We start from the raw sequence: 27,627 nt of genomic DNA, 5'->3' as shown, positions 1-27,627 counted from the left end.
ACATGCCCAAAATATGCAAGGTGGAGGCTTGCCATCCTGGCTTCTATGAGATCAGTTTGACAACAACAATTTGAAAGGTTAGATAGGAAACTCAGGGGGCAGTAAGTTTATGTTAGTGGGGAGGAGCAACTCAGAAAAGGAGGATGAGAGGTAATCAATGTCACTGAATTGTCCATGTAGAAATTGTTGAGTCTGTGTGTTTTGCTGTGTATAGTTTCAACAACAATAAAATAAAACAAATTATTTTTTAAAAGGATAAGGCATGCTGTTTAAGGGTAAATTGTCTTTACCAGTCCTTTTAGAAAGGCCCTCTTTCTCCTTCTGCAGCACAGCCATGTCTTTTCCATTTCTTTGCACCTGTCATACGTTCAGGTTTCCTGGGGATTATATGTAAGGACAGGAGTGAAGTCTGTATAACTTAACTTCTCAGCCCAGTCTTTCAGTGTTTTGTATGTCGTCAGGAGATAAGTACATAGTTAGTAGACAGGTTACATTTTCCAGGGGAGGATTTTCCAAGGTCAGTGTTTAATTGTGGCCACTGTTCCACAGAGAAAAGAGGCATTTCAGTGTTTCAGCAAGAGCCTGTGTTTTTGCAAGATGCAATCCACTCATCTTGATGAATAGTTCATTATAGTTAATCTTTTCCTGAGAATATCATCTTTGGAGTATTGGTGACAATTTTTTTTCCACCCCAATGAGAAATAACATTTTTTTTTCTTTTCACTTTCTATAATAAATTAAAAGAAGATGGATGCGCAGAGTTCAGCTAAAGTCAATGCAAGGAAGAGGAGGAAAGAGGCAACCGGGCCCAACGGGGCAACAGAGGAAGATAGAATTCCTTCAAAAGTGGCACGCTGTGCGGTTGTAAGTCAAGAAGAGATTTCTTTGTTGGACACTTAACCTGGCGGGAGGAGGGTAGAAACTGATACAACATTGATGGTATCAGTGTTGCAAGTCTCCTTAAATAATGGAAAGAATGAACAGTAAGGGTATCTTTACAGTTGTTAGAAATCTTGTGTACTAGCTTATGATTCACAGCTTAGTTGTAGGAGCTTTATATTAGACTTGGAAAAAGAATGTTATGGAAATTTGGAGGTTGTAGGTGTGTTAAGCTAGAGATCAAATTCAGACTAATGTAATAGAGAAATTGGGCCCCAGGAAATGATCTGATCTTGGTATTAACCTGTGGTATTCAGTTTTCTGTGTCTTACTGTCTTTTCCCCCATTCCCTTCCCTTCACTCTGTTGTTGGGAATATCGTAGATGAGTACCATTTTCCATTATGCCAGCCTTAGGCTCCTTTATCTCTGGAGCAGTGTCTTTGTACTTCCTAACTACTACCAACTCTTAGATAAAAGATTCTATTCAAACTGCTGTCTCAGCTTGGTACCCTTCTCAAAGTTTCTTCTGAAAATATGTCAAAGAATACTTAGGAAGTTATCACTGATACACAATATTATTATGAAGTTCATGTTTCAGAATCCCAGTGGATCTTTTTATTTTTAATTTTTTTTTCATGATATTAACCATTAATGAGATTCTGTCAGACTGTCTTTTGTTTAGATTGTTTGCCACAAAGGAGTTCTGGTATGGCGCTGTGCGCTAATGTGTCAGACTATAAAGTCGTTTGAACTACAGGGTCAGTGGTTCAAGCTCACCAGTTGTTCCTTGGAAACCCTATACAGGGTCGCTATGGGTCAGAATCGACTTGACAGCTCTTTTTTTTTTTTTTTTTTTTTTTATCCTGATGGCTCTTAACAACAACAACAACAACAATGTCTAGTTATTTTAAACATCAGGTGTCTTTTATTCCTCATAGAGATTTTAGTAATGACTCATTGCCATACTAAATCTTCAGCTTTAGAGATGCTATTTATGTGTTACTGATAATGCCTAGAATTTAAAAAAGCTATACAACTCCATTCTAATTATGAGAAAACAACAGATCGGCCTGTTCTGAGGGACATTCTAAAAATAACTGACCAGTACTTTGAAGAGCAAAGATGTCAGTTTGAGGAGGAAGGTGCGCCTGACCCAAGCCATGATATTTTCAGTAACCTCATATGCATGTGAAAACTGGACAGTGAATAAGGAAGACCATAGAAGAATCGATGCATTTGAGTTATGGTGTTAGAGGAGAATATTGAAAGTGCCATAGGCTGCCAAAAGAACCAATAGATCCGTTTTGGAAGAAGTGCAACCAGAGAGCTCCTTGGAGGCCAAGATGTCCTAACTTTGTCACTCATACTTTGGACATATTGTCAGGAGGGGCCAGTCACTGGAGAAAGATACCATGTTTGGTAAGGTGGAGGGTCAGAGAAAAAGAGGAAGACCCCCAGCGAGATGGACTGGCCAAGTGGCAGCATGAATGGACTCAGCATGGCAACAGTAGTGAGGTTGGCCCAGGACCGGGCAGTGTTTCTTTCTGTTGTGCATAGGGGTGCTATGGGTCGGTACCAACTCAATGGTATCTAACAACACCAACAACTTTTCAAAACTATAAAGATAATGAAAAACAAAAACTGAGATGCTGTCACAAATTGAAGGAAAGCAGATGACTGGTGCTGTAGAATCAGCACTGGACTTTGAACCACAGGGTCAGTAGTTCAAACCCACCGGCTGCTCCTCAGAAACCCTATACAGGGTCACTATGAGTTGGAACCAACTCAATGGTACTTAATAACAACAACAAGGAAACATGAGGACTGAATTCTAAGCATAATCCCTTCTGAATTATATAAAAAGCAGTTCTAGACACACAGAAGCAAGCACTGGGGAAGACAGTTGCCATGTAAGGATCATCAAGGAACCACCCAGGGCTACTGACAAAGAATCAAAATAGCTGAGACATGAAGCTATGAGAAAATAAATTTCTATTGTTTAAAACCACCCTCTGTGGTATTTGTGTAACAGCAGCATTAGGACACTATGATACTGATGAAATCTAAATAGAGTCTGGAGTTTAGTTGATAGCAATGCCAATCAATGTTATATTCTTAGTTTTGACATATGTACCATCATTTTGTATGTGGTTAACATTAGGGGATACTGAGTGGAGGATATACCTTTGAAACCTTTTTGTAAATTTTAAATTATTCAAAAATAAAAATTTGCTTAAGAAAACAATATAACTGCTTTGCCATTGTGAAAGAAATGAGCAGTTAGATCAAGGAGTGAGCAGTTGTTGTTGTGTACTGTCAAGTCACTTTCAACTCCTAGTGATGCTGTATAGGGTTTCTGAGGAGCAGCTGGTTGGGTTGAATTGCCAACTTTGAGGTTGGCAATCCAGTGCTTATCCTACATTGCCATGCCAGTAAGCAGTGGTCACCATAAAATTACTTATGGAGAAATGCCACAGCATCTATCATTGCTACTCTAGAAAAAAGTTATAATTTTCTTTAGAGGTTGGGTACAATTTGCCTGAAATTTTATTTGCTCTTTCCTATTCTTTATACCCATTTCTGACAACCACTCCCATTACATAACACAACATGTGATATGTAATGGTTGGCATGTTATGTTCTATTTCTTTCTTATGTGGCTTATGGTAGTAAGTGTTGAAAAGTATCCAGAGAGCAAGTACTGTGAATCCTAGAATAAGAATGACTAAGAACATAGTGAATGAATTATAAATTCATCATTGTGTCTCAAAACAGAGATAGGGAGGTCTCATCAAAATTCTAATGCTGGAGAGAGAAAAGTAGATATTTATTAGTAAAATAGCAGTTTCAAATTATGCCAGAGTCTTCTGTATTATATCTTAGCATTGCAGATTTGCTGCAGTGTTGTGAGAGTAAAGATATAGGTCATGAGAATTGACAGAATAGAAAACCATCATATCCAATGGTATTAAATAAAGGGCTGATATGGCCATTATGAAGTCTGGTGTGGTGCTGTGGTTTTATCAACGTCGGTTTGAACCACGAGGTCAGCAGCTCAAACTCACCAGCTGTTTCTTGGAAACCCTACTCAGGGTCACTATGAGTCAGAACTGACTCCACAGCATTTAACAACAACTGCAGTAATAACAACATGTGGCCATTATGGCCTTATAAGCTCCATTGATGGTATTTTGCTAAAGAAAGGTGCTCATGGAGTTCTATTGTTTCCCACCACCCAAACAAACAAAACCCACCTATCTTAGTTACCTAATGTTGTGCATGTGTAACAAAATATACAAGTGGTGGCTTGGATGAACAGGAATTTATTTTCTCACGGTTTTGGAGACTATATTCAAACCAGGGTGTCAGTTCTAGGGGAAGGTCCTTCCTTGTTGGTAGCCCTGAGAGTCCCTCGGCAATCCTTTATGTTCCTGGGTGTGACATGGATGTCTTCTCCCTGTGTGTGTCTCTATGCCCATTCTTACCTTCTTATAACTGAGAAGTGCATTTGGTTTAGGATCCACCCTACTCTGGTATGGCCTCATAAAAGAAAACCACTGTTTCCAGACAGGGTCATTTTTTATAGGTTAGGTTTCAACATGTATTTTGGGAGACACAATTCACTCCTTAGCACCACCCAGACAAACAAAAACCCACACCAAAAGTGCATCTTTATTTGTGTTTAATATTCCTATGTGTGGATTAGAAAAATTATGAGTAACATGTGAAGAATGGAAATTCCAGAACACTTACTTGTGCTCACGCAGAACCAAGAATCAGTCATTTGAACAGAACAAGTAGATACTGAATGGTTTAAAATTGGGAAAGATGTGCGTGAGGGTTGTATCCTTTCACTATATTGTTTGTTTTTTTGAGGAAAATTCACAAATATTTTAATGTTCAGTACTATGCAGTTGTAATTTGCTTTCTTCCACAGTCTGGGTTAATTTTGGACACACTTCAGTTAAATCTTTTTAAGCAAGGAAAATTGATTTAGCCTTTAGATAACAACAGGACACAAGGGACTTAAAGGAGTTGATTGGGCTGTGGGTCCACTGTGTACTTCAGACTGTCTCAGTTCATTCTTCAGATGGTCCTTTTTATGCCTTCATAAGTGACTCTTCACAAACTCACTTCAAAGTAGGTAGATATAGCACTGGAAGCAGTGTGGAAAAGAGACCAATAAAATGACAGTCCAATTCATAAATGCAGAAGTTCAGTGGTAGAATTATCACCTTCCATGAGACCCAGTTTGATTCCCATCCAATGAGCCTCATATGCAGTTTGTCATGGAGGCTTGCATATTACTATGAGGTTGAACAGATTCCAGTAGAGTGCCCAGAGAAAGGTGGACTAAGAAGAAAGACCTGGTGATCAATTTCTGAAAACCAGCCAGTGAAAATCCTATGAATCACAAAAGATTGATCTGTGACCCCTCATGGGGATGGCACAGTACCAGGAAGCATTTCATTCTGTTGTGCAGGGGGTTGCCATGAGTTAGCGCCAGATTGATGACTACTAACAACCAAAATTACAATTATTGAGCAAAGCAAATCCCTGAATACATGCATGTAGTTGGCAAGTGACTGAAAACCTGTAATGGACTTTCATATTTATTTATATGAAATTCAAGGTACAATTATAATCCATCCTCCTGCTTTCAGTAAACAGGAGATTTCAATTTGAGTCAATGGTTGTTCACCATATTTTAAAAATCTGCATGCTGAGCAAATAACCTGAGAAGCTGGACTATGCAAAGAAGAATTTGACATTAAGATGGAGGATGATTCATTAACAACTTCCAATATGCAAATGATACAACCTTGTTTGCTGAAAGTGAAGAGAACTTGAAGCACTTATTGATGAAAATCAAAGACCATGGCTTTCAGTATGGATTACACCTCAATATAAAGAAAACTGGGCCAGTAAGCAATATGATAAGTGGAGAAAATTTCAAAGTTGTCAAGGATTTCATTTTACATGGGTCTACAATCAACACCCATGGAAGCAGCAGTCAAGAAATCAATGTATTGTGTAGTAAAAGGAGGGGAGTGGTTGACTTTGCAGTCCAGGAACGGCGGTCCCTGGGACCATCAAGGGAGAAGAGTGGAGTGCGGGACCCTACCCAGAGAAGCAGTGACGCCAGAGATGGAGGCAGAGATGATGATGTGGAGAGATAGACCCAGAGAGGAAGAGGGGCTGTGTGTTGATGGCAGAGGGCCAGACTTGTGGGCGGTACCCTTTGGTTTTTTGATGATGCATGAAATCATGGCAATGAAACGATATATGATAGAATGAATGTAATGCTAATGTTCTCCCATGTAAACTATCACATAATTTACAATAAAAAATTTAAAAAGAAAAAAGAAAAAGAAATCAATGTATTGCATTGGGCATACCTGCTGCAAAAGACCTCTTTAAAATGTTCAAAAGCAAAGATGTCACTTTGAGAACTAGGGTGCACTTGATTTAAGCCATAGTATTTTCAGTTGCCTTATATGCATGGGAAAATTGGACAAAAGAAAGAAAGACCAAAGAAGAATCGAGGCCTTTGAATTTTGGTGTTGGAGAAGAATATCAAGTATACCATGGACTGCCGAAAGAACAAACAGATCTGTTAGAAGCAGTACAGAGTGATCCTTAAAAGCAAGAATTTCGAGACTTTGTCTTATGTACTTTGGACATGTTATCAGGAGGGATCATTCCCTGGAGCAGGACATGCTTGGTAAAGTAAAGGGTCTGCAAGAAAGAGGAAGACTCTTATTAAGATGGATTGACACAATGACTGCAACAGTGAACTCAAGCATAGCAACTGTTGTAAGGATGGAAGGGGACTATGCAGTGTTTTGTTCCGTTGTACATGAGTCATTATGAGTTGGAACTGAATGGTTACGAGTTGAGCAGCTAATCTCATGGTCAGCACTTTGAAACAACCAGCTTTTTCATGGGAGAAAGATGAGGCTTTCTGCTCCTGTAAAGATTTACAGTCTCAGAAACCCTATACAGGGTTGCTATGAGATGGAACTGACACCATGGCACATAACCACCACCACCACCAAAAACAATATATCTGTAAAAATAAAATATATAGATTATTAAGATAAAGCCATCTTGAAATTAAGTACCAAAATGTTTTTACATGTCCCAGTATTATTAGTGATTTTATTTTGTATTTTGTAAAGACTAAAAATAACCATTGTAAAAGTTCACTGTAATTATTATTATCAGTTAATTTTTTATGGTCAGTTTTGTTTTAAGCTACAAGCTCCCTGTTCTCCCCTTCTTTTATCATCTTTTCTCCCCCTGTGAAACAACTCGGTTTTGTGTTGCAGCCATTAGTTGTTCTTAAGTAATTCTGGAGAGACCATTTGGGAATTATCAACTTTGGATTTCATCTCTCTGTCCTCTTTCCCCCCTTAGGGTTTATCACTTTCAGCTGTACTGTATAAATGTGATATGTAATTGATATTACTGTCTTGTATCAATTTACCTTTCATTCACCAACTTCCTTTCTAATCATGTATTTATTACTGCTATTGCTTTTTGTAAGTCCAAATGTGTAATTTTTATATACCTTAGCCATTGATCAGACTGCAGTTTCTACTGGGCTAGTTCTGTATCCTAGTTCAGAGACAAACACTTCTGTTCAAAGACAATTAATAGTTGTTCCAAACCAATACTCTGCCTTAAGCGATAAAAGCAGCTGGGCTTACAAATATAAGAGGCATATGCCTCCAGGTCTGATATTGATAATATTGACAGAAATTGTATTAATTTTCTATTGTTGCTGTCACAAATTTCTATATATTTAGTAGTTTAAGACAACATAAATTTTTATCTTCCAGTTCAGAAGTCCAAAATGGTTAAAATCTAGGTGTCATCAGGGCTGCATTCCTTCTGGAGACTCTAGGGGAGAAGACTTTTCTCTTGCCTTTTCCAGCTTTGAGAAGCTGCCCACATTCCTTGGTTGGTGGCCTTCAGACAACAATTGACATCACTTTGACTTCTGTGTCTGTTTTCACATCTCCATCACTGACTCTAACTCTCTGTCTTCCTTTTTCATTTATGATTACATAGGGCCCAACCAGATAATCCCGGATAATCTCCCATCTCAAGATCCTTCAATTAATTTCATCTGCAAAGTCTCCTGTACCATATAAAGGAGCATATTCACATGTTCTGGGGATTAGGACTTGGCCATCTTTAGGGGAGCCATTATTTGACATAGCACAGCAAGTAAACTCAGCGGTTGACTGGGTGAGAGAGTTGAAAACAGCATTGTTAATTTATGAATGTTTCCTAGAGAATTCAGATCAAAGAGATGGTGGTGGACACTAGTTCAACTATCTCATTTGGAGTAGGGACAAGTTATAACTAAGTGTATAAAATAGCTAGTTGTAGAGCAAAGGAGGCAAGTTTTCTTAGTGGTGTGGTTTCTGAGAAGATTTAACTTTCTTGGTCCTTAGAACCTAGTGAATCTTGCTATTTTAGATTTCTTTGCTTCATTATCACAAAGCAGTTCAGTGAACTGCTTCGTCTTCTGCATTCCTCTCTGGTACATACTGGCTTTTTAGCCTGGCATGGAAGAGTGGTGTGGGGCTATAGGATCAACACTGGACTGTGAACCACAAGGTCGGCAGTTCAAACCCACCAGCTGTTCCTCAAAAACCCTATCCAGGGTCACTATGAGTCAGAAATGACTCGACAACACTTAACAACAATGACGGTCAAAGGCTCACTCACCCAACAGGAGGTACCTACTGTAGTGAGTGTCTTCTGAATAAGCTTTTCTGCCATTTCTACCTTACTGTACTTGCTTTCTCTGAACCCTTTACACTCTGCAGTAGAAGCAAACAAGATTTTTTCTAATAGCTATATTGAGATATAATTGATACTCCATACAATTCACGTATTAAAAGAGCACCTGCAAGTACACTTTAAAGTCCAGGTGTGGCGCTATAGGATAAACATAGAACTCTTAACCGCAAGGTTGGTGGTTCAAACCCACCTGGTCCTTGGAAACCCTATTACAGGGTCGCTATAAGTCGGAACTGACTTGATGGCAGTTAACACCAACAACAACATGCAATAGTTTTAGTGTATTCACAGAGCTGTGTAATCATTCACCACAGTCCATTTTGAAACATTTTACTGGACTTCAAGCCATCAGGTCAGCAGGTCAAGCCCACCCAACTACTTTGTGGGTGAAACATAAGGAGGATTTCTGCTCCCACTGAACAAGGTTGCTATGAGTCAGAACAGTCGTCATGGTAGTTAATAGCAACAACAAAGTATCCCCATGTCCATCAGTCATTCCTCCCACTGTCCCTCAACCTCCCAGCCTCTGTTAACCAATAATCTGTTTTGTCTCTATAGATTTCCCCATTCTGGATACTACATATAAATGCAATCATGCAGTATGTGGTCTTATGTTTGTTTTCTTAATTAGCATAATAGCTAATTAAGTGTCATTGTCAAGCTATGGCACTTAACAACAACAACAGCAACCTATATTTTAGCATGTATTTCTTTCTTTATTTTTATTTTTACCAAATAGTGTTCCATTGTATGGATGGTGGTAGCTGTGTGCCATGGAGTTGGTTCTGACTCATAGCTACCCTGTGCAGGGTTTCCGAGGCTGTAAATCTTGACAGGAGCAGAAAGCCTCATCTTTCTCCTGCGAAACAGCTGGTAGTTTCGAACTGCTGACCTTGAGGTTAGCAGCCTGACTCATAACCACTTATTGTATGGATAGACCACATTTTATATAACTGTTCATTCATTAGTCAGTGGACATTTGGAATGCACAGACAAGATTTTATCACATCATGACAATATGCCAAGAAGGTAGGAAGTGCTAGGTGCTAGGAGTATAAAGATGAAAAAGATCTTCCCTTTGAAAGATGTGAGCATGATGTAGCACTGTATAGATAGATATCGGGGCTCATTGACTTTATAAAAGTGCTTCCATTGAAAGTAGGAAAAGAAATAGGATCAAGTATTAAGTAGCTGGGTTGGTGGGCTTCTTTTTCCTAATTCTTCTTAGGGTTCATTGCTATCTTGTGCCAATTTGTCTTCCATTCACCATCATTCCTAGATTCTCAGGGAGTGAATCTTTCTTCTCTTTCTTATTTCTTCTCATAACACATGGTATTCCTCTTTTCCTTGGAAATACTGGAATCAGTTTGGATCCATGTAGTTCACCCATTTAAAGTATACCCTATACAGAGTCACTATGGGTGGGAACCGACTTGACAACATTTAACAACAACAACAACAATGCAATAATTTCTAGTGATTTTAGGATCTGTTCCCATTTGCACAGAATGTTGGGGTGAAAGAAAAATGTTTCTATGTAGCATACTGGAATGTTTTCCTAAAAAATTAGAATCCTTGGAGAGGACAAAGAGTACTGGGGAGCCAGTTGCAAGTTCTAGTTTCATTCTGAGTTGTCTCCATTTCCTTACTAGTAAGAACACCATATCTTCTGTTTCACTGAAATTTTGAAAGTAATTGTTATGAAAGAAACCTTACACTTAAAAGCGAATTTATCTTTTGGGTAATCATGATTATTATTTTATCATATTTAGATGTTTAGATTTATAAATTATACATGTCACTTAGAAGCTAATGCCTTGGATTAGTAAAAATTAGCTAATAATTTCAGCATAGTAAAACTTCTGTTCTGTAGGTTGGAAGAGAGTAAATGAAGTAACATTGATGATGAGCTGAATTTGTTGAATGCTTACTATATGTGAAATTTTGTGCTAGTTACTTTTCACATGCTATTTAGTCCCCACAGTAGCCTTGTGGAGTAGGTATTATCTTCTATTTTCTACAAGATGAAACAAAGGCTTCAGACGTTTGCTATAATTTCACAGCTATTAAGTGATAGAATTGAAATTCAGACCTAAGTTTTCCAAACCCTAAACCATGCCTTTTTATTCCATTTTCCCACTATTTGAAGTCCCCTCTTACTTCACTGTCAGATTTTCAGAAGTCTTGAAAGCAATACTTTAGGTTCCCTGTTGTTAAAATGAAGAAGGTATGTTTTAGGAAAACTTTAGGTAGAAACCTAAGTTTTTCTAAGAAGAAAATGAAAGGGGTTTTAGAATAAACAACTACCCATTCTAACTGGAGGCAACCCTAGGGAAATAAAGATTTTACTGATCTGTTGTAGCTGCAGAAACTTAGGTTTCTTTCTCTATACTTACGAGGAATTGATTCAGCATAAAACATAGCCAGGAAGGACAGCTGCATCGGCCGTCTGCCTTGGAACATAAACAGTATGTGAGGACACTTGAAGAAACAGAGGACACTTGAAGGATAGAATTTTAATGATTTTAAGATGTATAATTTGGTGATTTATAGTATATTCACAATGTGGTACAACCCTAGCCACTGTCTAATTTCAGGATATTTTTATCACCCCCAAAAGAAACACTGTACCACTAAGCAATCATTCCCCATTTGCCCCTTCCCTCCACACGTTGGCAACCACTAATTTACTTTGTGTCTCTTTAGATTTGCCTGTTCTTGAGATTGCATATAAGTAGAATCATACACTATACAACCTTTTATGTCTGACTTCTTTAGCTCAACATATGTTTCCAAGGTTCATCCCTGTTGTAACATGTATCAGTACTGCATTACTTTTTGTTGTTGTTAAGTGCCCTTGAGTCAGTTCCAACGCACAGCTACTCTTTATAGGGTTTCCTAGAAGCAGCTGGTGGGTTTGAACTTCCGAACTTGTGGTTCGCAGTCCAATGCTGATCCTACAGTGCCACGGCCATTCCTGTTTAGGACTGAATAATGTTTGATTGTCTGGATAGGTCACATTTTGTTTATCTCTTTATCCATTGATAGATATTTCAGTTGTTTCTACTTATTACATAAATTTTGAATAGCCACTTGTGTCTAGTGGCTGTAGTATTGGACAACACAGAATAAATCAGAACTTACTGGAACTGGTGGGGGCAGGGGATAATTGGAATATTTTCTTAATGGATGTGGGATTTTCTTTTTTGGGTGATGGAAATGTTCTGGAATTAAATTGTGGTGATGGTTGAATAACCTTTGAATATACTAAAAACCATGGAACTGTGTACCTTAAAATTAATGTTTTGTTATGTGAATTATATCCCTAAATACACACACACACACACACACACACACACATCAACATTGTTAAGGTGTGACAAATTGAGTCTTAGTAATTGCTTGGCATACTATTTCTGTGCTTCTTTGCATGCTTGAAGTATTTTAAATTTTTAAGAAAGAGCCTGAATATGTTGTAACCTTCCTGGGGAGCAGCATTTATTAAGAATTATAAAAATGGACAATGGATGGGGAGCTATAAAGGCACAAAGTGGCTGGCTTACAAGTTTTCAAGAGGGAGTTTAGTTTCAGAGTGTGTAGAGGAAGGTAGAATATACACTGAATAGTTTTCCTCTTGTCTAAATGGATCTGATGAAAGGAGATGGAGATAAGACTCATTTGAATCAATAACGAGTAGTTGTTATCATACCTAATTGCAGTGGTCACAACTGTAAAGGTAGAAGTTGTGTAGCAAAAAGGGGGGAGTGGTTAACCTTACATTCCAGGAACAAAGGCCTCTAGAACCATCAAGAGAGAAGAGCATGAACGGAATGTGGGACCCAACCAGTGACACCAGATATGGAGGCAGAGGTGATGGCATGAAGAGACAGAGTAGCTGAAGACTCTAGACGTATGGAAAGAGAAAGGCTGTGTGCTGGCGGCCAGAAGGCTGGCTTCCAGAATATGCCCTTTGGTCATTTAAACGATTATATATCCTTGTGTTGTTGTTTTTTTGTATATCCAAAAAAACAAAAAAGAGGGGGGTTTTCTTGATAAAAGTAACAATCTGTGATGGCTTGGGGTTAGGAAGCAATGATATGTGCACTAGAGGGTAGACGCATTGACATGGGTAATGGGGCAGGCAATATACAACTGGAGGGAGGTTGGCAGAGGAAAGATGAGGGTGGCGGGAGACACAGGGATGAATGTAGTGGTTAAAGTTGTTGTTAGGTGCCGTGGAGTCAGTTCCAATTTTATTATTTCAAGCTCTTCTGTAAAATATGAAGCAAGTGCTCTTAGCATTCTGTGTAAAACTACGTTGTTAAATATATGTGTGCAGTTTTTTTTAAAAAAAGCACTAATGTAACTACCAACAAACAATCCAAACAAAATTAAGAAAACTATTCTATTCAAATAGAACCAAATATTCAGGAACAAATTTAACAAAAACTTAAGTAAGGTCATGTATAGTGGGAGCAAGAAGATCTGGTAGCGTAGTGGATTATAAGCTGACCTGCTAACCACAAATTCAGCAGTTTGAATCTACCAGCTGCTCCGTGGGAGAAAGATGAGTCTTTCTGTTCCTGTAAAGATTTACAGCCTTGGAAACCCTATACAGGGTCGCTATGAGTCAGAACCAACTCCACAGCACATAACCACCACCACCATTCTTATTTCAGTGTTACCGCTTTCAGTGTTACGGTGTACAATTCATATAATTTTGTGAGCCTTATTTTCCTCCTTTAAATTGAGGATAGTAGCTACAGGACTCACTGTACTGTTAGGAGCATTAGAGTATATGTCAGTATAAAACACTGCACGATATTCATTGTACTTAATAAAGCACACAGAAACTGTTTCCCTTCCCAGTTTCCTAGTTGAAGTGGTATGAAAATGCACTTAAAAATTGGCAGCTTCTTCACAGAGTATAGGATTGGCTGTTTTGCCTTGCTGTAAAGGAGTTCTCATTCTGGACCAGATAGTTAAATGGAACTAGGCTTAGGCTCAGAGTCTTTCCCTGAAATCACCAGCAAGAGATTTCTCTTTCATGCCATTCATTTACCCATTTTATAAAAGGTTGCTATTGTCATTTATCATTTTGAAATACTTGTACTTCTTTTACTTCCTTTCTTCATGTTATGAAGCTTTATAGGACTATTAATTCCAGCATATTGAATAACATTTGTATTTTAACTTTGCCATGTTTTGAGTATTTCAGTATGTACCATGGAATATAACTTTGGTTTCCTCTACTTTTTTCTTAAGGGCTTACGGGAACCAGCTCCTTTTTCTGATGAAATTGAAATTGACTTTAGTAAGCCTTATGTCAGGGTAACTATGGAAGAAGCCTGCAGAGGAACTCCTTGTAAGTAGATGCCTGTTGTTTTACTATTATTTTTGTCATCGGGTTATATTTATTTACAAAATACATGCCTTTTATTTACCAAATATATATCCACTCCCTATATTCTTCCCTTGTGTTGCAAGTTGTGGGAGGGTACTCATCCCTTTTACTTTACTGTTTGGGAGGATAACTTAACTCCAGGCATTGTAATTTTCTTTTTATTATTACATACTTGCTTCCCAGGCTATTGTTATAGCTATGAGATATCGTGAGCAGAGACAATAAGATAGTAAACTGAGCTGGGTTGTAATGTTGTTCATTTTTTAAAGGTCAAAAAGTATGTCAACCTGTTGCATTTTTAACAGCTTCAAAATTGCCCCACTGCTGTCAGTCAGTACCCTAGCTATGATGCTAGGGCTGTTGTTAAGTGCTGCCAAGTCGGTTCTGACTCACAGCGACCCTGTGTAGGGTTTGCAAGGAGCAGCTGGTGGGTTTCAACCACCAATCTTGTGGTTAGCAGTCTAGGGCTGATCCTACAGCGCCACACCAGAATTGCAGTTCAAACCAACCTTGTAGTCCAGTGCATTAATCCACAGCGCCACACCAGGACTCCCATATCATGAGGTAGCAATTTTTAAAGCCATATAAATGATCAGTATATGGCGCTGTAGGATGGGCCCTGGACCACATAGTCAGTTTAAATGGCAAGGTTGGCAGTTCAGACTCAACAGCTACTCCTTAAAAATCCTACACAGGGTCGCTATGAGTTGGAACCGACTTGATGGCACTTAACAATAACAGTAACATTCTATTATAGGTGCCTTCCTAACCTTGGGAAATTGGTTTTAGGGGTCATTATGAATAGAACACTTCCATGAGTATTTGTTAGGATTATAAAATCCTATTGACAGCTATTCTACTTCTCCAATTCTCCCCTTTTTTCTAGTACTTTTTCAATTCTTCTGTTCTTCTAGTGAGTGTTCTCTCTACTTTGTAAATGTAGATCTGGATTTTGACTCAGGCACGCATCAGGAATAAAAGCAGTTATAGCTACAGATGAGTACATTTTCAGTGTATAGGGAGTATTTGTGGTTAGCTCTGCATTGTATTAGTACGTTACTGTGCTCTCTGTTTTAAGTGAGGACTAGTGACATGCAAACAGAAATGGATGCTGGACAATATCAGGCTAAGGATCCTAAGACCTCTGGCAATCTGTCTTCAAAAAGAAAAGTCAATTCCAGATTCCTTTTACAAAAAAGTTTAGAGTTGCATGTGCTGATCACAATCCTTCTGTTCATGATAGGATTACTTGAGGTTTATAGAGCACGATAAGATGATGACAAGAATAGATCTGGACATACCAAGGCTGTATATAAGGAGCTCTGGTAGCATAGTGGTTACGAATCGGTCTACTACCACTCGTTCCGTGGGAGAAAGATGAGGCTTTCTGCTCTCATAAAGATTTACAGCCTCGGAAACCATGTGCAGGGTCACTATGAGTTGGAACCGACTCCATGGTACTTAACAGCAACAACAACATCAACAATGTAAAGGTATAATGGCTGCAGATTGAATTTCAAATTGCTAACAGACAGTTCAAGGGTCACATTCAGATGTGACCACAGAGCCTGTTGAAGACAAGAACTTTTTACGTGTTCTCTAATAACATACGTATGGAAGTTAGTACTTCATTCAGCTTATTGATAGTTTATCCTCAGCCCTTTTGTGACACATGTGTGTGCTGTCGAGTTGTTTCTGACCCATAGTTCCTACCCAGTACAGAATTTCCTAGGAGCGAATGGTGAGCTTGAACCGCTGATCTTGTGGTTCAAACTGACCTTGTGGTTCAAACCAATTTTGCAGTCTAGCGTATAATCCACAGTGCCACACCATGTGACACACAGAAGTTGAAAGTGTGTTGTTCCTAAGCTCTGAAGCTTATCACTAATAAAGTGCTAATTAATAAATTAAAAATATTTTGAATTTAGAATAATAGAATCTTACAAATTTATGTAACCTTTATGATAATCTACTTTCTAGTCGCTTCATTATATATATGAGAAAATTTAAGGTCCATGGAAACAGAGAAGTGAAGGTTCCCATACAATAAATCAGAAATTAGTGATAGACAATTGGAGCTAACACCTAGGTCTCTCCATTCCTGTGTTCTTTTCACTCCATAATGGTGCCGGTCTTTAGAGGCTTTAGTTATAAACAATAGTAGGCCATTGGCAAAGTGTTTGCATTTCAGGTTGAACAGAGTCACACAGTAGTTTATGAAGTCTGTTGCTTTAATATGATATCTCTTTTTCCTTACAGCTCATTATCTCTGTTCCATTTTATGTTAAATGCTAAATAACTGACTACCTTCATGTAAAGAACAAGGACTAAAACATTAAAAACCTATGCATTTCATAACCAGTGAATTTTAAACTAGTAACTGATAAGAGTCCCTGGGTGTCGCAAATGGTTAAGCCACTCAACTAATAGCCACAGGTTGGTGGTTCAAACCCACCCAGAAGCACCCCAGCAGCAACTGACAACAACTAGTAGGAGAGGTTTTCACTGGGGAGGTTAAGGAAGCTGAAGAGGGAAGATGGTATAATTTAGGAGAAAACTACCCAAGTAAAAAGCAAACGTGACTTGAGAGATGAGATGAGCTTTGCAAAATGGAGGTGGATGGGAAGCAGTATGTTTTATTACAAATAGAGAAAGGAAGAAAATAGGGGAATTGAAGGGCAGTGAAACTCTGCTAAGGATAAAATGTTTCTGTGGTAGCTATTTGAGAAAATACACCAAAAGAGACAATGAGTTGAAACCTAGGTCTGTTCTGCCTAAAGGAGGACAGCTAGTTACTTAGCCATCTATAGTATGGCCATATAATATAGGATCCAAATCAGGACAATTTGAGATTGAAAAGAGACGGCTACTAATTAAACCCTGAGATAACAGGCCTCAACTGAGGGATGTAGCATCCTGGCCAAAAGCCACTTGGTAAAGAATGGCTTATTCTTGCTTTCTTTCCCAGGCTTCCTGGTTCAACAGTGACCTCTTCTGGCCATTTGGTTAATTGGTATACCAGCCTGGGTTTGCCAAAGATTTTATGGTTAAAGGGTAGGGAATGGAGATACTGGATTGAAGGGAGAGGAAGGCTGAGGAAACATTGAAGAGACACATCTGCAGTTTGTCAAAAAAGATTCAGTGACAACACACTTGGCCTAACAGGGACGATTAACTGGCACACAGTCACCCTGTCAACAGTGTTCTGTGCTATTGCCCCCACCCAGGAAATGTGTATACTGAGCCAAATCTCCCTCACTTCAGTTTATCCTCACTGTACACTGTCTAATACCAAGAAAACAACAGCAAATAGTCTTAGTTTTATGTTCCATCCTTTGATTTCTAGGATGTCTAAGAGGAATTAGACTCCTCTGATTTGGTTTGGTTTGTAGCCGAGGAAACGGGGCCTTAAAGAAGTTATAGCCACACAGGCAGTGAGTTGGTTGGCAAATTGGACTGAAATCCTTTCTGACTCTTAAATCCAGTTTTACTATTTCTCAATTTTTCATTGTATTGGTGTATTTTATTTTAAACTTTATTTCCTGTATTACAAAATTAAGGCGTTCTCATGGTTGAACATTCAGAAGGATAAAAAGTGTATGGAGTGAAGTGTCTTCATCTGAGTCAGACTCACCCACTTAGAGGCAACCAGTATTAAGTTTCTTGTGAATATCTAAGAAAATAGCTTCTATAGTTTTAGTGGCTGTATCATGATATATTTAACTAGTCTTATCACTGAAATTTAGGTTATTTCCAAATTTTGCAATGACTAACTGGTATATGTTGCTGTTAAGTGCCATCAAGTTGGTTCTGACTCATAGATACCCTGTGTTGCATTTCCAGGGAACAACTTGTGGGTTTGAACTCTGGCCTTATGATTAGCACTCCAGTGCCTATCCTACAGCACCACACCAGGACTCCATATTTGCATATTTACAAGTATATCATCAAGATAAAGTTCTAGAATTGTAATTGCTGGGACAAAGGGTATGCGCATTTGTTGTTTGTCTTTCAGTAGATATTGCTTATTTGCCATTCTTAAGAAGTTGTATCAGCAATGCTTGACTTCTTGGTTTAAAAGTTACTTGTCTGTGGATAAATGTGCCTGAAACAAGAAGTCCATAACCTCCTGAGAAGCATTTTCTTATTCCCTGATTCATTATTCTCCAGACAGGAGGGACTGGGCCTTACTCCACACCAAGTATGGTATATCAGAAGAGACTGTGTGCAACACTTCCTTCCTAAATTGATGTTACAACTGTTATTTTCTGCTGTCTCAGTGAAATAACTTTCTTTACTCACATAGTCGGAATAAGTAGAACTCTTTAGCTGTATCATTTGAAACATGATGATCTATTATGTCAGTTTCATCTTTACTGTGTTATTTGACTTTGAAACTAGTTTTGTACCACAAGAGATTATTTCCTGGCTTCTCTTTTGTAGGCCTAGATTGCTACTAAAAGTTGGCAGCCAGTTCTCTTTATTATTCTCACAAATGGAAGAGAGAAATGGGAGATGAGTAATGGAAAGTTTTGAAGTATTTAGATTTGGTTTTCAAATACTTTTATGTACCACCCTCCATTGTGAAAGCTTAGCATCATGCTGCTCACTATGAAGAGAAATGCTTAAAGGAATGCTGTTTGCTGTCACAGGACAGATTTTGAAGGGTGAATTGGAGCTGAGAAGCAATAAATTGATAACTGGTTCACTAGGCTACTTCCCTTCCCTCTTTTCCAGTCTCATCCTTCTGTCTCACCCCTACTGTCAGCATAATCGTAGGGAGGTTTGTTTTCAAAGCAGAGCATTATCTTTAGTAATCAAGGCACCTTGAAATGAGAGATGGAGCAGCCAGATTAGAGCAGGAAGTTTGCACATAAACTGAAGGTAAGGATTATGAAGTTCAGCACTTACCTGTTATATTATTTTGTCCTTTCACTAGTTCTAAATTAACTTCAAGAAAAAGCATTAATGAAATCTTGTTACCTGAGCAGTTTGAGACAACCAGGCTAGCAGAAGGAGTCAGCAGAGAGGATGTCAGGAGGGTCTTTGCCCAAGGAAGTCTGTGGTATGCCTCACAACTCGAATCCACCCCTAAATCAATATCTTCAGAGAACTGTGCCCAGGCACGGATGGCCACACAATGCCAGTTCCATTGGTCAAATCAGAGGTATTGAATAAATGCATTTATGTAATAAATTCCTTTCTTTGGTTTTAGATGAACGGCCTGTGAGAGTTTATGCAGATGGAATATTTGACTTATTTCACTCTGGTCATGCCCGAGCTCTGATGCAAGCAAAGAACCTTTTCCCCAATACATACCTCATTGTGGGAGGTAAGGAAACAGATGATGACTTTAGGTGCTGTCTGTCCAGAAAAGGTTGATAGAGATCTTGCTCTCTCCTGTTTTTATAACCTGAGTGTGTTGGCCTTTGTTTCCATTTTTAAACTAATGATACAGTACAGTTTCTCTGTCGTGTGAAACGTATGAGGTGCTGGCACCCTCCACCTGGAGAGTTCATTGGTTTAGGCCTCATTGGTATGAGGTGTCTAGTATTTACCACACTGCTTGTTAGCTGGTTTCTGCAGTCGCGGGAACTACACTGACTCCTGTCGCCTAATTAAGAACAGCATGCATTCTAGATTCCAGTTTACCATTTGAGATAATTTAATTGTTGCAGAAATGCACAGCCATTTCATATCAAAATCAAAACCTCAGTGCCCTGTGCTTCTCTAAAATGTGAGCATACTGTCTTTGTGAGTGTTACTCCTGACGGGGTATCTTAGATTAGGGAAAGCATTGTAACCTGGATTGAGCTACATCCAGATAAGGGAGGATCGTTGCAGTCCTAGGAAGTAGGAGAAAATGGGAGAGGTTGGTGACTGGGTAGTAGTAAGCATAGGGGGCCTTGGCTTACAACTTAATGTTGTGATGAATTCAGTCTGCAGTGATGAGCTGACGCACAACTTCAAAGGCTTCACAGTGATGAATGAAAATGAGCGCTACGATGCCGTGCAGCACTGTCGCTATGTGGATGAGGTGGTCAGGAATGCCCCCTGGACCCTGACTCCTGAGTTTCTGGCAGAACACCAGGTAAGAAACTGTGATGCCACGTCCCATTCTTTATTCCAGAATCCCCTCAATTCTCAAGGCTTCTGGTACTTGCACTAGTATACCACTAGCTCTTCACCTTCACCTTCTTTGTAAGTTTCACATCTGTTGTTGTTAAGTACCGTGGAGTCGGTTCTGACTCATAGTGCAGGGTTTCCAAGGCTGTCAATCTTTATGGGAGCAGAAAGCCTCATCTTTCTCCCGTGGAACAGCTGGTAGTTTCGAACTGCCGACCTTGAGGTTAGCAGCCCGATTTGTAACTACTACGTTACAATGGTGATATTGCTGCTAGTAGTTGTCATCTCTGACAGTTATGTGAGGTCTGATGGTTTACAAACACTTTTATGTCTATTATATTTCATTTGCACTGCCCCCCTCTCCTAGGTACTTATTATTTCCAAGTAACGGATGAGGAACAAGACCCACAGAGACCAAATAACTTGCTCCTAGTCACATCGTCGTCATAATTGAACTGAACTCTTCAGTTTTTCCTCCACTGTATCTGTGTCCGCCCTCACAGCAGCCCAGTCTCTTTAGAATGTATTTAGCCCGAGCCATGCTTTCAGGATATTCACATACCAGGAGACCAGACAGCCAGCCATAGATCTTTAAAAAACTTTTACAGAGCAAATTGGTTTTTCATTCAACAATTGATACACATTCTATTTCCTGACATTGATTTCAGTCCCCACAATGTACTAACTTTTTCCATTTCCTCTCTGTGTTGACTGTTTCCCTTTGTCTTTCTTTCCTGTCCTTTCTAGCCTTTTGCGTTTTGTCCCTGAGCAAATGCTGCCCTTTTGATCTCCTATGGTTGGCTGTTCTAAGGAGTTCTTAGTTCCCTGGTGTTACTGTACATCCTATAGACCTGTCTATTACTTGGCTGAAAGTTGAGCCTTTCTTTCTTGTGTTGACTCAAATTGAGTTTGAGTGAGGGCTTTTGATTTGGGGCTAGAATTTATGTGGGATCAGAAATCAGTAATATTTCTCACTTTTACTAGTGAATTTGTGTAATAAAACCCTGTACTTTTAATTTTCCTACATTAAAACAACAGGTTTCCTATAATAGATAATAAAAGATGAGGATTAATCATGCCAGTTTGGAGGGTCTCAAGCTTGAGAAACCTGCAAACATTTCATTCTGTTCTCTAAAGGGATGTGTAGCATGTGGATTGTTGAATGAGGAAGGAAAGAAAAAAGGTAGCCAAGGTGCCTTTTGTCTTAGAAGTATAGCCAGAATGTTCCTTGGAAGTGAGGTTTGCGAGACTTTGTCTCTTGAACTTTAGACATGTTATGAGGGACAAGTGCTTAGTAAAGCAGAGGGTCAGAAAACAAAAGAGAAAGTTTCCCAATGAGATAGATTGAACCAGTGGCTGCCACAATGGGTCAAACATAGGACTGATTGTGAAGATGGCACAGGACTAGGCAGAGTTTCATACTGTTGTGCATGGGGTCACCGAGTTGGAGCTAACTCAGTGACACCTAACAACAAAGTGCTTTTAAAACAATATTTAAAATAGGGCTGAAGCTAGGGCTTAATTATTTCATCTATTTAGGATTGTCTTTGTTGTTAAGTTCTTTTGAGTCGGTTCCAACTCATGGTGACCCTATATAGAGTTTCTGAGAAGTGACCGGTGGGTTTGAACCATTGACCTTGTAGTTAACATTCCAGTGCTTACTCTGCAGTGCTATACCAGGACTGCAATTTACAATTAGGACAGGCATAGGGCTATAGTTCTCTAAGGAACCCTGATGGCACATCAGTTAAGTGTTAGACTGCTAACCAAAAGGTTGGTGGTTTGCACCCACTCAGCAGCACTGCAGGAGAAAGACCTAGTGATCTGCTCCCATACAGATTACAGCCTGGGAAAGCCTGTGGGGCAGCTCTACTGTCGCATTGGGTCGCTATGAGTCAAAATCAACTTGGTGTGGTACTCAGTAAGAGTGTGCTGTTCTCTAGCTTTTCTACACCAGCACATAGATGATGAGCAAGATGTTTTCACTGACACAGCAAGGCAGACCCCAGACAGGAGTGGGTAGCTGAAGGAACTTCTGGCTAACCTTTTCTTTGTTAGCAGTATATCCTCAGTCAGTACTCGTGGTTGCCGCAATTATTTTTACTTTGCTGCCTGTGGATCCCTGACAAGCTATTATGGGAAGTTGAGATGTTAAATGAAAGTCTCTGATACAGTCCCAATAAACGTGCTACACTACAGTGGCTTCTGGGAGCTGGGTCTGTTGGTATGCACCATTGTATTAGATCTTTTCAGGAAGGAGAAAGTAAGTCCGGTGTAGCATGTCTGTCTTAAAGATTATTGACCCATGCACCTTATTATCACTTCTTACCCTTGCAAGTCATATTGACAATAGCAAAATGATAGATTCTGGGTTTTGTGTTTCTCAGGAATACAGATGTATCTATTCTAGCAAAAGGGCTCTTGGGTTTTTTTTTCCCCTACCTGTCTTATGAGCTAAGTAACCAGTTGAACAAGGAAGTGACATCTTTCTCATACTTTCAGAAACTTTGTTTGGCCAATCCTTATAGGCCCAGTAGGTGGGGAGATTTCCTGTCTTCTTTCCTAGGCCCTGCCCACTTGCTGGCTCCCCAGCAAATCATTCCACCTTACTTATTTTGTATGGTGACTGGTCTACAGTGAGAAGAGAGCACTTGGACTTGGCCAGTAGAAATAGCTGAAAAGGAAACTGAGTAACTTCATTGATATTTACAATCCTTAAATGACCAGGTTGGGTGGTTTGTGAAAGAGTCATGGAATTTAGGAGCAAAGTAAAAGGCAATATAAATGGAAAAAAAGTAACTTGAGGCCTGACCTCTACTTTTCGACCTTTTTCTGGACGTGGTGATATTGAGTGATTCTTTCTGAGTGGCCATTTTCTGGCTTTAAATCATGCTCCCTTATTTTCAGATTGATTTTGTAGCCCATGATGACATCCCTTATTCTTCTGCTGGAAGTGATGATGTCTATAGGCACATCAAGGAAGCAGGTGAGTAAGCTGATGTGCATTCTCACCTGGTGGGACCTCGTGAACAGCTACAGCAGTTCTGCCATATCACTACTTTACAGAGGAAAAACTGTGTATCGAGAAATTCAGCATCCTCTTTCAGGTCATACTTTGAATAAAGAGATAAAGCTAAGAATAGCATTGACATCTGTCAATTCTCAATTGTCTGAGAGCAACCACTTTGATATCTCTTTTAACTTTAGGAAATCCATTCCCCATTCTATATTTTCTCTCCCTTAATATTAGGGCCTTATAACTTCTCCTTTCTTTCCCCTTAGTCTTTGATTCATTCCTCGTCTTGAATGTCAGTATCTTTCAGACATCACTTCTACTTTTGAGGAAAGGAAAGGAATATTGTTTCCAGTTTCCATCTAGTTCTGCTGCCTGTGCTAACCAGATTTTACAATGTTTGTCTGTCTTTATGTGTATTCTTATTAGGCATGTTTGCTCCAACACAGAGGACAGAAGGTATCTCCACGTCAGACATCATTACTCGCATTGTCCGGGACTATGATGTGTATGCGAGGAGGAATCTACAGAGGGGCTACACGGCTAAGGAACTCAATGTCAGCTTTATCAATGTGAGTTCTGGCCCTGCAGGGCATGGCTGGCCTTCCACTCCATCAGAGCTGAGTCTGCTTTTCAGTTAGTGTAATTATCATCCCCAATCCAAAACCACTGTCACTGAGTCAATTCTGACTCTGTAGTGACCCCATAGGAAAGAGACTTGTCCCATAGAGTTTCCAAGGCTACAAGTCTTTACAGAAGCAGACTGCCACATCTCTTTCTTTTGTGGAGCAGCTGGTGGATTTGAACCACCAACCATTTGGTTAGCAGCCCAGTACTTAACCCACTCTGCTACCAGAGTTCCTTCATCACCTAGAAAGCTCAGTAAATGCCTCCTTGCCTGTAACGCTACAGTAAGTTCTTTGCAAAGCGAACAAACTAGAGGCAGTTTCTGCCCTGTGGTCTAGTATCAACATTGACATTGACATAAGGACACATGGCCAGTTAAATGAAAGAATGTGTACCTTACCTAGTGCTGAGTTACTGTCAAATACACTTAAAACAGTAGTTCTCGGCTTTTTTTGATTTTTTTGAAATCTGATGAAAGCTATGGGTTTCCCTGTGTGTATAGCTACACACAATGTTTTTGTATGCAGTTTTTTAGGGTTCATGGACCTAAGTTAAATCTGATTTATGAAAGATTGATATCACCTTTTAGAAATAAACCATAATACATTTTACATATAAATGACACCCTAATAAAGTTGATTTAAAAAGATAAACTGCTAACTGTATCTTCTATGTAAGTAGTTTACTATTTACTATGTTCCCTCACCTACTCCCAGCCCTGTGAATGATGTTCTAAGTGAAATATTGCCATTTAAATATGATTTATATATGTATGTAAAACCTAGCAGCTGTTATCACCTATTTCAAAATCTTTATCTATTTTTCCATTAAGATTCTAGTGTTTAAAAGTCATAAACTTACTCCTGTTCTTTCCCCTTTTTGACTTGGAAATTGTGAGAATACTTTTCATTTGACTAATCATTTTCTTCCCAGAGGATTCATACCATATTCCTTTTTCTTTAGGAAAGAGCAAATGGACTTTCTAATATCAAAAGAACCACACAAAAACAAACAAACAAATCAACAACAACAACAAAAATCTAATACAATAAATGAATTAATGACGAAAGTAATTTAGAAGTCCAATCCTCGCAGTTTCAACGATTGTAGCTGACTTCTTAGCAATATCATACAGCGGTCTCATCACTACCCTTCCTCCTCCATTTGAAAGTGGGATTTGGGTCATGTTGGGCATGTTTATGTTCCATACTTCTTTGCCTTAAGAAGGCTGGCTTGGTTGATTGTATGCCTGTTATTGGGCCTTCCCTACATACTGAGCCCAGATTTAATCCTGGGCTCCCACAATATTATTCATGTCACACTCTTCTATAAGATGACCCCAGAGTCCAGCATACCTGTTAGTACATTCATGAAGTGTACATAGATTAAAGCAAGGTGAAATGCTAAAGACTGGAACAAGTAATAGAGTGTTTGAGCCATGTTTTTTCTCCCTTTTTGGTAAGGAAGTTCAAGATAAGTATTATTTCTCAAACCAGCTTATTTCTTTGCCTAGGAGAAAAAATACCACTTGCAGGAGAGGGTTGACAAAGTAAAGAGGAAAGTCAAAGACGTGGAAGAAAAATCAAAAGAGTTTGTTCAGAAGGTGGAGGAGAAAAGCATTGATCTCATTCAGAAATGGGAAGAGAAATCACGAGAATTCATTGGAAGCTTCCTGGAAATGTTTGGACCAGAAGGAGCGCTGGTATGTTCTTCCCTGATGGATAATTCAGGGCATTTCTAACCTAGGGTTGTTGTTGTTGTTTGCCATGGAGTTGGTTCCAACTCATAGCGACCCTGTAACAGGGTTTCCGAGGCTGTAAATCTTTAAGGGAGCAGAAAGCCACATCTTTCTCCCGTGGAACAGCTGGTAGTTTGGAACTGCTGACCCTGAGGTTAGCAGCCCAATTCGTAGGACATAGACATCAAGTAGTTATTTATCTGTTCCTCATATCTGGACCTAAAAATATTTCAGCTAGCCCACAAAAGTTTTTAAAAATCTTTACACAAAGAGATTGCACAGTCTCCTAAATCCGTCTCCCAGCTCTGTATGTGGTGGCATGATAAGGCTTGCTCTTCTAGATTGGAGTTTTCGATAAGACGAAAGGAAAGAATAAAGAATAGTAGAAAGGAAGCTGCCTCCACTACAAACAGCTGCTGCAGGGTCCCTGGGTAAAGTGGGAATTCTGTCCTTAAGGAGCAATAAAGTATTTTCAAACCAAATAAAGGTGTATATGTAGCTCTTTAGCAAGGGAATTCTAGATTCTGTGCCAGGAAGGATTTGACTCTTCAGCTGTTTGAATACTAGAATTCATAGGCTGTTCAGGAAGAACATGGAATTTCCTTTTCAAAGAACTTCAGCTTTAGTCTGGTTAGTTCCTTTGTTCTGCTTGGACCCCAGGTGATAGACTAAGGAGCTTTATAAGACTTCCTTCCACATAGAAGTCAAGGATTTGGTGACTGTGGGTAGCAGATGGGAACCCTTCAATAAGTAATAGAGCAAAGACCACTGTAAAGAGGAAATTGCTTAGAACTATAGCTAGGTCCCTCCCCTGGCTTATGTGGTCACTTTTAACATTGCAGGAGCACTTTAGTGATGATTTAGTAGGGTTCACAGCTTTCTTCTAACTCTTCCTTTTGGGCTCCTCAGAAACATATGCTGAAAGAGGGGAAAGGCCGGATGCTGCAGGCCATCAGTCCAAAGCAGAGTCCCAGCAGCAGCCCTACTCGTGAACGCTCCCCATCTCCCTCTTTCCGATGGCCCTTCTCTGGCAAGACATCCCCTCCTTCCTCCCCAGCAAACCTCTCCCGGCGCAAGGCAGCAGCCTATGATATCAGTGAGGATGAAGAGGACTAGTTTCCCATCCTGTTTCTCCTCTCTTCTTCCTCTGTCTCATCACCTTCAGAAGCTCTCTGCTGACCTCTAAATTGTGATCCCAACACTAAACCCAAGGATAGCTACAGAGGAGAGCATATCGGGGCAAGAGGACCTGGGATGGAGGCACCAACGGACCTTCTCCAAGAGGCATCAGCCATCCCCACGGAGAAGAAGGCGGCTGACTGCACCTAAGAAGCTTGTTCTGCATCCATCTACCCACCCCAAGGACTTTGCTTTACGATTTGTGTTCATGTGATCTCGACAGGGAATTTGTCATTTTTATTAATTTTTTAAAAAAGAATTAGTCTTTCAAATATAGTAAGTAGAACTAGTGCTTTGCCTCAGAGGCGAAGGCTGGAGGAGGAACTGATGCGACAACACAGAGGCCTTGCCTTTCTGACACTACAGTGTTTGCCTCCTGTTGGGAAGCCAGCTGACTTGCCAAGTCCTTCCAGCAATGAGCCATGTTGATGGGTGGTTTGGGGGTGGGGAGACTATCATCATTCTTACTTCTACACTAAAAGCTGAGTGGTTGCAGTCCCCGAATCCCTAAAAGTATTGCTGGCACAGTGTGTCAGTGTGGCTGCGGGAAGGAGACCTGAGCCTAACTTTTCTTACTCTCTGAGGAGCTTCTTGTTGGACCCAGTGGGGTCAGGAAGACACAGGGGCGTGGTCCACCCACATAGCAGTAGCTGTGGTTTTTCTGCTGTGTTCATCTTCTCAGAAAACTCTGTTGCCCAGTTATTTGGGAGCCCTTGTCTATCTTTTCAAACAATTTTAAGGTTACTGTTAGTTGAGGAGGGGAGTAGGACTATGCTTAATCCTATAGAAAGTTCATTTTCATTAATTCTTTTGGGGGGTACTCCCATTTTTTTGGGGTATTC

The 27,627-nt window shown here is 39.6% G+C and overlaps 1 protein-coding gene across 1 annotated transcript; it reads left to right on the top strand.

The window, feature by feature from the left end:
• Positions 1–741: 741 nt before the first annotated feature.
• On the top strand, positions 742–27,023 carry PCYT1A (phosphate cytidylyltransferase 1, choline, alpha). Its single transcript, XM_006869390.1, has 8 exons — positions 742–864; positions 13,964–14,063; positions 19,318–19,434; positions 20,042–20,193; positions 23,136–23,214; positions 23,671–23,813; positions 25,382–25,570; positions 26,516–27,023. The coding sequence occupies exons 1-8, from the start codon at positions 748–750 to the stop codon at positions 26,720–26,722; spliced, it is 1,104 nt and encodes a 367-aa protein (XP_006869452.1). The 5' UTR covers positions 742–747; the 3' UTR covers positions 26,723–27,023.
• The last annotated feature ends 604 nt before the right edge of the window (positions 27,024–27,627 follow it).

Source organism: Chrysochloris asiatica, unplaced genomic scaffold (assembly GCF_000296735.1).
Source record: "Chrysochloris asiatica unplaced genomic scaffold, ChrAsi1.0 scaffold00130, whole genome shotgun sequence".
Lineage (NCBI taxonomy): Eukaryota > Metazoa > Chordata > Mammalia > Afrosoricida > Chrysochloridae > Chrysochloris > Chrysochloris asiatica.
This window is presented reverse-complemented; position numbering and strand designations above follow the sequence as displayed.

Bases quoted from the DNA above. Each gene is read 5' to 3' on its own strand.
- PCYT1A (XM_006869390.1), top strand. From the start codon at position 748: ATGGATGCGCAGAGTTCAGCTAAAGTCAATGCAAGGAAGAGGAGGAAA. The intron at 19,435-20,041 runs GTAAGGAAACAG...TGATGAATTCAG, and splicing joins TACATACCTCATTGTGGGAG to TCTGCAGTGATGAGCTGACG. The intron at 25,571-26,515 runs GTATGTTCTTCC...TGGGCTCCTCAG, and splicing joins TTGGACCAGAAGGAGCGCTG to AAACATATGCTGAAAGAGGG.